We start from the raw sequence: 12,380 nt of genomic DNA, 5'->3' as shown, positions 1-12,380 counted from the left end.
TCACAATAAGGGTTATTGAAAAACAAAGACAAAGGAGAGACCAAGAAAAAAGCTGGACAGATCAAATATAGGGGAGGGAAGGGTAAAGTGAAATAGTGGGGTAAAGCGAAATAGCTCGTTTTCAAATTCTTCCGCAAACGAAGTCATCACTGTTTACAATCCAATCAATGATTAGAAGTAGTAAGCGCTTATCGACCATTTTGTACCGGTCGTTTGTCGATATTATTGAAAATATCACTGTTTATACATTCTTGGGCGACTATTTGTAAAATCAGTATGTGTGTGTAATTTTTGCTTTTAAATCCATTTGAGGCAATGTGAAATGTTAATAGATGGGGCAAAGTGAAATATAATCGTTTCACTTTGTCCCACATGTAATTATACTTGATTGCCACCATTAAAAAGGAATATCTGTATTTCCAGGTGTAAAATGCGAAATTATAAACGAAAAACGACCTAACAACAATAGTCTGTTAAGTCAATGACATCTGGAATCAGATCTTTGCGAACGGGCATCCTTTGCCAAAATCAAGCTGCTATGCAACACGGAATATCTTTTGCTATGTTAAATCGGAGGAGTAAACCCGAAAAAAATTGAGGAAGAAGCGCCAAGTAAGAAGCTAGGCCGATTTCAAATCGTACTCTAGAATATTTCACTTTACCCAAACATGCGGGGCAAAGTGAAAAAAAGACAATGCCTGACAAACCCTCGCATTACAAAAAATTTACTGTCTCCATTTAATTTATATTTCGACATATTGATCTTAAACATTACTGTTGTTCTGAAGCTATTTCCTTGTGGCATTTTTATAATTACGTATTTTTTATGGGAAATAAGCCACAATTTTACTAAAAAATGAATTTATTAACGTTTCGAAGCCCAAATCGGGTTTCGTTGTCAAAATACAAAATACTATTAAAATAAAACAAACATGTTGTTGCTAAGTAAAAAAATTCTTCTAATAATTTATATAATCTGACTCATTTATATTGGCAATTCAGACGTATAGACGTATATATTTTAAAGTAGAAGACTTTAAAATGATATCGCCAATATTTATGAGTTGCGTTCCTGGGACGACTTTACTAAAAGATAGTTCATTCGATTACATGAAATCAATCCCAACTCAAGAATATCCGTCGCAAAAAAATCATAGCATGTGATCTGTCTTTAAAAAGACAACCAAATGCAACGATGACAGTAAAATTCTCGCGTTAGAGATTCCATAGTAAATTGAGTAAAAAATACGTAATTAAACATTACTGTTATAAGATATGTTTTTTACAAAATTCCATTTCGAAAATTGTAAAATTTCAAAGTTTAGCTATTCCACTTTACCCTACTCTCCCCTACGACATGGGAAAGGAACCAGAAACTTCTAGAGAAGAAATAAACAATTTATCCAGGGACAGGAAAAATGGAATTGAACTCTACCTCTGGTAGCCACTGGATGGACTAAGTAGCTCAGTAACAAACAGTTCCGGTCTCAAGCACAGATAAAGGAGGAGGGTTTGCGTTCGAAAGTATTCGGTAGTAAAAAAGTTTGCTAAAACCATGTTGTTGAATCCGATGTTGAATGAATGTAGTCTAAAAAGTACTTTGAGATGTACTTTAGAAAGTTGCTAAGGGGCCGTTTAAGTATTACGTAACGCAGGTTGGGGGAGGGGGAGTCAAAAATCTTCAAAAATTGCGTTACGTAATACTTGAACGCCCCTTAAGGCGCGTTACATAGGGGGACGGGGACGGGCCATAAATCTTCAAAAATCGCGTTACGTAATACTTGAACGATCCCCAAATGAAGAACACCAGAAAAGAGACAGAGGATGCGGGAACCCAAATGAGAAGGTAATACTTACCGGAAATAACATAAGAGGTGAGATTGTCGATACTTTAAATAGAATGAAGAATGGTAAGACAGTAGGACCCGGCGCATTTCATAAAGCGTGTGGTAATGTTAAAAGAAGAAAAATGTCTTAAGTTCCAATTCTATTCAAACTCATATTATTTCAGCTACACACATTGTTTGTACATATAAATGTTTGTACATACATTTTACAATATAATCAATCATAAATAATAATATATTAAAAGATACTTATATAGTTAATGGTAAAGATTTTTCCTTTAGCTTCGTGAATTCATATTAGACCGAGTAATTATCGATAAGTCCTTGTATATATTTACTTAAAAAAACTATATTCAATTGGCCAATTGAAACATAGGCAAGGTAAGGTACAACTACCACTATATATAGAGATTACTGTTTTTAAAAAATAAATTATGTAACATTTTAATTCTGCTTTCATATAAAATTTGTCTTATCAATTAATTAAAGACCAATTTTGAACCAATTTTGATGCCTTTCTTATTATACACATTTATGTTGCCAAGAAAGAGACCGGTTGGAAAGCCAAGAAAGCGCTGGGAAGACATAGTAAACAGCGACGCACAAGTCCCTTTAGGAGTCCGTGTATGGAGAAGAACAGCCACAGACAAGCAAGGGTGGAGGCAAAAAATAAAGGAGGCCAAGGCTCAATTTTGGCTGTAGTGCCGTAGAAGAAGAAGAGAAGAAAATTTCCAACAATTTCTGGAATTTCGAAGAAAAAAAAACAATATGGAAATCGGAAAATATAACGAGTGAAGACTAATTTTCATTAATTTAAAGAAAACAGAAACCTTAAGAAAGATGAAAAAAGAAATACTCAACCTAATGAAGACGACGCACGTCGTGGTTGAAAAATTTACAGCAAATGAGGTGGGAAAACAGCAATAGAACTGCTGCAGACAGAGTTAAATGATATTTGTGTTTATAAAAGAAGAAGATATTAAGTATCTTCAGTAGCATTTTACCACTTCTTTGTACTTTGTTGTTACATTGTTGATGATAAATCATACTTTACCAATATTTTTATACTCATTATTAACTTTTCTTACCATTTTTTTATATTTCCTCAACATTTTTCAATGTTTTTGCCCTTAATACTGTCCCAGATGATAATTTGTAGATGCCCTACAGTTAAATTCGCACGAAATAGTATACAAAAAGAACAAATAAAAGGAACAAAACTTAACACAGTGGTAGTACAAAAAATGTCATCAAAAGAGCTGAAATCATACGAAAGAATTCAAAAAAATCTATACACTATTGATTTCTAAAAACAGTAACCTTATAGTTCACGTCACAAAATTCTCACTACTTATAATATACATAAAATAAGAATAGGGAGCTTACCGTTGAGATCCATCCTTACTCCTCTAGTTAAGCAGTTGTCCCACTCCTGCAAACTGATCTTCCCGTCCTTGTTGAGGTCACAAGATCTAGGAAAATGCCTGGCACACTTTCTGGGTTTTACGTCTTTTCTAACGACTTTTCGGAGATCTCGGTACTCGAACCTGTCCAAAATGTGATCGCTATTTTGGTCGAGCGTTTGAAACTTCCAAGTTATGACGAAGGTGTCGCTGTCGTTTCTTCCAGAATCCCTAAAAAAATAAATTGAACTGAAATTTGTCCTTCTGTCCTCTTTTATTAAACTGTTATATATTATATTAATGCTTATTTTACCCAGCAGGATCGCCATGTAATAATGCTGGAGGAAATACATTATTTGGGGCTCCGGTTCTACATAAGTACCAAATGGTTAAATCGAATATACTTAATGTAAATTCGAATATATTTATTTCGATTGCCCAATATCCGAAATTTTCGATCGACGATGTGAAATAATTCTAAGTCGTGTGGTAAATGATTTATTTGCAGCTAATAAATACGTACACTCGAGGAAACTTCAACAGTGCCTTCTCCTTATTTATAAACTCCTAAGAGTTCAACTTCTTATTTATAAACTCACGAATAAACTATAATTCATCAAAAAGGTTATTTTCCTTTACATCGAAACTATCCATTCTGTCTTTTGAAGATACCCGTGACTCGCTAAGGATGAGCATATCGATCAAAAAGAGGATTAAGGGTTGTGCAAATATAGAAGAATAAGATATCCATATTTTCTCAATTGTAGTCAATGAGACAGCACAAAAGACTACTTGATAACAATGAAAATACTCATTGAATGCGCTAATGAGTACAGAATACGCTATATATTGCTTTTGTGGAATTTGAAAAGGCCTTTGACAGTATTGAACACTGGGCCATACAATCTTCGCTAATAAATGGAAGGATAGACTATCGATACACACAAACGTTGAAAAACATCTACGAAAAAGCAATAATTACACCAAAACACCAAACCAATAAAAATAAATAGAGGCATTAGGCAAGGGGACCTAATATCCCCAAAATTATTTACACAATCACTAAAAATATATTCAAAAAACTTGAATGGCACAACAAAGGAATCAACATCAATGGACAACTGCTGAATAACCTGAGATATGCGGATGACATAGCGGTGATATCAGACAATATGAAATCTCTTAACGAAATGATGACACAATTGGACAAGAAAGCAAACGGAGATAGGTCTAAAAATGAACGACACAAAAACTAAATATATGACAAACGTAGAAAAGGATAACAAAACCATGAAAATTGGAACAAGTACAATACAGAAAGTCAAGGAGTACATATATATCTAGGGCAAATAATGAAACTGAGTAAAGAAAAGCAAACAGCAAAAATAAAAAGGAGAATAAGATTCGCATGGGCGACATTCGGAAAAATGAGCCATATCCTGAAAAACTAGAAATATGCCCAATTCCTCCGCACAAAAGTATATGATAAATGTGTCCTACCAGTACATGTGGAGCACAGACATGGACCTTCTCAAAGAAAAATATGGAAAAGATGGCCAATACTCAAAGGCCAATGAAAAGGCAGATGCTGGGTATCAAGCTAAGTGAGAAAAAGAAAAATACATGGATCAAAAATAAAACCAAAGTGAAAGACATAAACAAACATGCAGCTACACTCAAATGGAAATTTGCAGGACACAACAGCAAACAAAGAGACGAAAAATGGAATGAAACCATAACCCACTGGAGACCTTGGGACCATAAAGGAGGAAAGGGCAGACCACAGATGAGATGGTCGGATGACCTAAAAAGATATGCAGTGACCAGATGGACAGGATTAGCTTGAACCGAGAAGAGTGGAAAAATAAGGGGGAGGCCTACGTTCAATTTTGGACAAATGAAGGGCAATGGATAGATAGAAAGTCAATGAAAAATTGTGAACATTTTGTAATAAAAGTACTACATATAAAAAGAAAGGCTTACCTGGTGAATTCGGTATGAAAACTATCGATCAAGTTATTATTCAACATCGATTTATCAGGTCTCCTACAAACCCTATTCCTCTGCTGCTGTCTCTGTCTGCTATTGGGCATCGACGATCTTCTTCTCGTCGACTTCTTTCTCCCGCATCTCGGTGGTTTATTGTCGTTTTTTCGTCTGGAAGACGTGTACGGTAGAGGTACTCCTTCGGGAGTGACGCACCAACAAAAGTTGGCGCCCAAATGGCACTGGGCTGAGTCGTAAGTACCGTCTGGACGGCATTTGGGGGTAAAGCTGTCAAAATAAAATAATTCGGCTGTAAATTTGTGTGTAAAGCTGTCAAAATAAAATAAAATAATTAATAATAAAATAATCATTAATAACCAGATAATTTATGAGAACTTCAAGAACTTATATTTCGATCAAGACATATTTTTAAAAAACTCAAAACTTTATCATAAAACCGGTAAAATAAATTACGAATTTTTACAACATCCACCATTTTCTCCAGATTTAGCACTCTCTGATTTCTCGTGGTTTGAACATCTTAAAGAGAAAAATGTAAATAAAAAACAACTTATTCGTCAAAGAGATAAAACAAAAGGTAAATAATATTCCTGCCATACTTACGTTATATTGTACACAGGGTTTTGTTGATTGAATGTGGTCCATTCCGAACAACTGCGTTGTTTCTTACAATGTCCTCGCTTTTCTATCGTTAAATTTTTATTCACACATCGCGCTTTTTCAAATATACATCTAGTAGGATAACTGAGACCATCTGAGCCACAAACTGGCTTCTGGTTGTCGCCATTTCGTTGGCATGCTTTCGGGTTGCAGGTTTCCTAAAACAAGAATTTGTTGTTTAGTTAAAATATTCTGAAGCATATGACCTTAAACAACAAAATAATATTCACAATGAATAAACCAGATAAGCAAAATAAGATGATAAAAGAAAGTAGTTCCAGAAGTATTCTTATCAAGCAATAGGGAGCAATCAAGTATTACGTAACGCGCTTTTTGAAGATTTTTGAGCTCCCCTCCTTCCCCCCTTCCCCTACGTAACGCACTGTAATGGGCGTTTAACTATTGCGTAACGCAATTTTTGAAGATTTTTGACGCTCAAGACAGAGAAGAATGAAGGCATGTTTTCGAGTCGGCTAAAACCCACGAAGGGTTGTAACGCCACGGAGTAAGTAAGTAAGTGAGTAAGTAAGTAAGTAAGTAAGTAAGTAAGTAAGTAAGTAGGAATCATACAGTTTCATTATATCTGTATTGGTTTTTCCTTCCCACGCGTTTCCAATTCTCTTTCCTCCATATATTATGTGAAACATTTTTTCTCCCATACTTCTATCTTTTGTATTTGTGATTTATTTAAGAGGATGGGTACGTATTTTCGGCTTCAAATGGGGATTAATTTTTTTCGAATCCTGAGAAAACTAAGTATTTTTGAAAAATTTAAACGCAGAATGAAAGATTACGTTATTGGCGAGGGCCGAAAGTCCTTGAGAACTTCTATAATGTTTATTTTAGTAAGTTACAGGGGTGAAAATCTAAGAGAAAATTTAGTGTGACATTTAATTTAAAATATCGCATTCAAAATAAACTTTTTATTTATTCTAAGGGACTTTCGGCCCTCGGTAATAATTTAGTCTTTCATTCTGCGTTTAAATTTTTCAAAAATATTTATTGGTTTTTTCAGCATTCGAAAAAAATGAACTCAATGCCGTGGTAATATTTTCCAAATCTATCTTTGTCTTACAACGCACTCAGCCGAATAGAATATTGTCAGCATATTGTCAGTCAGACACTGACAATCAGTGACAATTTTAAATATTTGACATGGCATCGGGAATATTTTGAGTTGTTGATTAAATACTATTGATATATAGTGTATTTGATAAATAATTGATTTAAGACGTGAACTCAATAAAAAGTTATTTATTGTGTATTATTTGTGGAAGATCCAAACAGAGAATATAATATATAGGGACTATATATAGGATAATATATATTCTGTGATCCAAGTATTTTGTTGTTTAAGATGTTCAAAATTGTAAGCGTTCCATAGTAACAATATATTATTAAAAAATCACTTAAACACTTTTCCTCTTTTCTCGATTGAGTATTAGTTTTTGTTGTACATATAAATTATTACAATCACCGAATACATAGTTAGTGAAAAAATTATCACATTTATTAACTGAATTTATAATTTGCAATTATAAAAATAAAAGTTATCCAAGAACATTCAAAAGCCATCTCTTTAAATTAATGATGACATTTTCAAGTAGAATGACATTCTAGTAATGTTTACATATCCATACCAGTGTGAATTTTACTACACGTAATTTGCCGTGTAAAGACAGCAAAGTAGGGATACCCGTAAAATATTTGCGAATTATGTACCGATGGCCTTAATATCCATATTTCACTCATTGATCAAGTTGAAATATGATTGAGTTCTTTTGCATCTCTGATTTTTCTACTAATTTGGTTCTTCACTAGACCTATATCTGTTCATGCCATCTGTTTTCTTCTTTCTATTTTCTTCCATTAATTTCAGGATCCATCAGTTATCCAGGGATCCTTTTATTGTACATATGATGTTAATATTTCCTTATTTGCAATATATGTGATCTTGACTAAGTATTCCTTGTTTTTCTTTCAATTCCTGAGCAATTTTTTACGTTAAGTAAAGCGTTACTGAGTATATCCATATTATGAGTTCTTACCTACATATAAACTTTTATTCTATCATAAGTAGTTGCAGTGGCGGATCTACGAGGAGGGAAAAGGGGAAATCCCCCCTAACAAGGTCAAAAATTAAAGAAAAAAATTATTAAAACATAAATATTAGCTGACATAAAACTTAAACCACAGACAGATAAATTCAACCCTGGTATCCAACAATAAACAAGCTAGTTGGGAAAATTAAGGGAACTTAAGGAATATAAGTTATTATTTATGTCTATTATGCAGTTTGGGTTTATCTTTTTTATGTCTTTTGGTTGGTGTTTCATTGGACGTTCCCCCTAAGGCAAATTTCCCCTCCCAAGGCAAATGTCTGGATCCGCCACTGAGTAGTTGTGTAATTTGCTTTAGTTTTCTTCCATATTAATTCTACATAATCTTCCTCTATAACAATATTTTGTATAATCTTTTCTCCGATTTTTCAGTCGTGTAATGGATCCTTTTTTTCTTGTGTTCTTTTATATTTCTTAAAAGGGTAAACCTTACCTACTATTCATTGACCTACACAAGTTTGTTTTACCCTATTAAAATATATAATATAGTGATGATGATGATAAGGATGTCTCTTTCCTATAGCCATAATCTAATCAAGAGACTAAATAAGATTTATGATAGTTTGTTGATTAACGAAGTGTGCCGTGGATGCGTCACTTACTTATTATATGCACCTCCTACTCCTACGGCTTCACGCAGTCAAGAAGACTAAATCGGGAAGTCCTGTTTCCTTCCATAAACATTTACTTTTTACAATGAATATTTAATTTATGTAGTCATGAAGTGCGTTTACTCTTTGTACACTTGAGTCCATGGTTCTTGTTCTTAACCTCATTGATACCTGGCGAGTTAAAACACATAGTTACTTTTTATCTATTAGCATCATTGTTTTCCACGTAAGTGTATTTTATTTTGCCATTAATTTACATAAAAGTTAACCTCATTAACAAAGATAAGGAATAGTTTGGTTTAAGTTTCCGCAAAAGTGAAGGAAATGTCAAAAAGAAAATACTTTATTGATTTTTTTAGATTATGCCTGGAAAAACGTAAAACCTAATAATTTAATTATACTGCGCCAAAATTTTAGATAAAAACTAAAATTTTACGTTCTATTTTTGATGACGTCAAATTTTATAATATAAAACGTAATCGAAGCAGTAGCCACTTTCTGTCACTTGCTGTTGCGTGGAGTAAATTTCCGACTTATTTCATATGTTTCAAGGAGTAGTGGCGCACCTAGAATTTTTCTCTGGGGGGAGAGGGTTGGTTGGGCGTCGAATTTTTTTTGTATTGTTTGTGAAAGACATGTTATATTTTCCTACGATTTTTTGTATATTTTTCATATGCCCTGGGGGGTTTAACCCCCCTGGGTGCACCACTGCCAAGGAGGGTTTGGAGCGATACCCAAACAGGTAGGGGAAATTAAAACATGGTCTTTTAGCTAATTTGGGACCTACAAATCCTTTTCAGTTTACTTTTGAATGTGTAATTTACGTACGATCAAGACTGCGAAACAGAAAACTATAAAACTCCGGCAGAATGGCATGGATCAACAACCCGTCAGAACAAAACAGGGAAGAATACAAAATATCGAGAAACAAAGCCAACTCAACAAATAAAAAGAAGAAAAAGAAGGAAAATGACTGGTTTCGCTGGAGGATATTGAAAAAGACAGAGAAAACTATCAAAAGTCAAAGCAGCAAAAATACGCCCAGCTTTAAAACAAGAGGACTAAAAAAGCAAAAAAGAAATACCTTGTTTGAGGACAGACAGATCAGCAAAATATGGGAAGAATATTACGAAAAAATTGTATTCACTATGAAGGAAATACACTGCGATGAAGAAGTAAGGCCGTACAAGATAACGACGAATAAAAAATGTCTGAAATGAAATAACTGTGGAATAAAATATTGAGGAAGAGAATTACGTAAAGGAATAAACCAGCTAATACAACAAATATGAACAAAACAGACTGCCAGCCGATTGGAACGCAGGTATTATAGTAGGTACCTATATTTAAAAAGGGATATCTAGAGGAGTGCGAGAATTAAAGAGCACTAATTTTATTAAACAACACATATTATAACATCCTAGAAAATATATGAAAAAAAATCATGCACTGAACGAATATTAGGAAAATACCAGAACTGGTTCAGACCGGGGGAGGTCTACGATTAATTCCATAAATACAGTGGAGCAAATAAGGATCAGTTTCAACGGAACAACTTCTAAAGAGATTAATGTACACAAAGGCGTGAATAAGGTGACTCTATCTCTCCGACAGTATTTAATCTGATATTGACAATATCAGATATTGACATAATCTGTAATCATGAGGATGACAAATTTGCAAACAAAAACATTATTACAGATCAACTTCAAATAGTAACATATGCAGATCATTTAGTCATCACAGCAAAGACGAAGATAACACTTGCAGTTGGAAAATTACATAAGGAAGCGAAGAGAATAATAGGACTAGAGATAAACCAGCTCACAGCAAAATACATGGCGATAGGGAAAGATGAGCCAACTCAGAAATATCTAATAACACAGAACCATAAATTTGAAACTGTATCCACCTTTAGCTACTTAGGAGTAAAAATAGGAAAACCGGAAAAGAGAGAAGAGAGGAAAGAATTCTGAAGGACAGAAAAATATCTACACGGTAGAAATCTGCTGAGAAGCAAGACTCTAAGTATAATATGAACCTATATAAGACCTTAATAAGACTTGGTGTTACATATGGGATGGAAACAACGACGATTAACAAGAAAGAGGAAGATATCCTTCTGAAATTTGAAAGAAAAATAATGAGAACAATACTGGGCCACAATGTAACAAAAGAGGGAGATATAAGAATGAAAACAAATGCAGAAATTGAAGAAAAATTAAAGAGAGAAAATATAGTCAGATAAAAAACTCAACCCAACTCAAATACGGGACATTTAGGCGTCCCGAGATACTTTTTCGGGACTCCGGGGCAAATCGTTAAAAAACGGGACAATCCCGTTTTTATGGGACGTTTGGTCACCCTAGGGTAACATCTAATATATCGAAATATTTTCAGACATTTTTGGTAAATAAAAGAGTTTAATAGTAAAGGAAAAGATTATAGAAAAAAATTAGAGAAAGTACCCACATATAATTACTTGGGATGTGAGCTAAATGAACAATGGACCGCATCCTTGAAACGATGCATTTAGATGGCCAGAAACAATATCAACAAGATGAAAGCAGTATCCATGAAAATGAAATCTGAACAAATGAAAGCTCCATTCCTTAGAATGGAGTATTGAGATGCTACGTATTCTCTGTCCTTTTATATAGGGTTGAAGCCTGGACAGTAATTGTCTAGGCAAGTTGTCAGTTGCCGAAGATCTTGGGACCAGAAGGGTACAAGCCACAATTTCGTCAAAAATGAGTTAAAGTAGAAATCACACACTTTAAAACCATATTATTGTCTCAAACAGAAAATTTCAGCAGTTTTCTCATAGATGGCGCCGCTGTAGTTAAGTCCCGTTGTGTCACCATTACTTTATATTGCAACAGAAGGAGACAAGCCACAGTAGTAATCAACATGGCGGCGGAACATTCTCGTGCATGTAAACGGAAAATAGACTTTTCTGAGTTTGATTCTGAACACAGTGACCAAGATCCGTTTTTAAATAAAAGCCAAAAAAAAATGACAAAGACTATACAGCATCCGGAAGTAGCAACGATTGGGAAAATATAAACTCAGGAACAGTAAGTTTATTTACTGTGTGGCTTGTCCACTTATGTTATATTTTTCGAACCTAAAAATATTAGGATTGTTCTAAAGGTTTTTTGTGGCTTATACCTTTTTAGTAAAATACCTACTGCATTGTGGGTATGGGTTTATATCCCACAGACTTCTCAGAAAAGAAGGCGCCTTCTAGATGGAGACACAAGGATACCTAACGACATAAAAAATTAAGCGAAAGACAAAAAAAATCTAGTTTACGAATATGTATATAAATACAAAAGGGAAGAAAATAGAACCAAAAAATTAGGTGCACCTTGCGGTTGCAAAAAACAGTGTAGGCAGAAATTGGTGCTTGCCAACAGATTCTACCAGATACTTAGAATCATGAACCACTGGAAGACATTGAACATTTGGACGACTTTTCAGATATTGAAAATATTGACAACTGAATTATTTTATTGTTGCATTTTATGTTCATATTTTAGAATATAATTTTTTATACAAAAGGGGATAAGCCTCATATTTTTTCAAAAAATGTTCAAAAACTCAAAAACCGTTAAATAAACATTTGTGTTACTTTTATTGTGTATTTAATATCATATTTCCAAACGAATATGGGCCTTACTACCAAGAAAATTTTAAAAATTGGATTTCAGAATTTGAAAATAAGTTTAA

At 33.8% G+C, this 12,380-nt stretch overlaps 1 protein-coding gene across 5 annotated transcripts in view; it reads right to left on the bottom strand.

Annotated features, from left to right (window-relative positions):
• LOC114347039 (SPARC-related modular calcium-binding protein 2) overlaps window positions 1–12,380 on the bottom strand; it is a 186,211-nt gene that overhangs the window by 30,666 nt on the left and 143,165 nt on the right. For all 5 annotated transcript variants that reach the window (XM_028297783.2, XM_028297775.2, XM_028297798.2 and 2 more), the window contains exons 2-4: window positions 5,861–6,075; window positions 5,234–5,524; window positions 3,234–3,481 (exon numbers count right to left, since the gene is read on the bottom strand). In XM_028297783.2, coding sequence (XP_028153584.1) covers window positions 3,234–3,481; window positions 5,234–5,524; window positions 5,861–6,075 — 754 coding nt within the window. The remainder of the gene's footprint in view (window positions 1–3,233; window positions 3,482–5,233; window positions 5,525–5,860; window positions 6,076–12,380) is intronic.

The sequence above is a fragment of the Diabrotica virgifera genome, chromosome 9 (assembly GCF_917563875.1).
Source record: "Diabrotica virgifera virgifera chromosome 9, PGI_DIABVI_V3a".
In the NCBI taxonomy this organism is placed as follows: domain Eukaryota; kingdom Metazoa; phylum Arthropoda; class Insecta; order Coleoptera; family Chrysomelidae; genus Diabrotica; species Diabrotica virgifera.
Note: the sequence above shows the minus strand (reverse complement) of the source record. Positions and strands in the feature narration are given on the sequence as shown.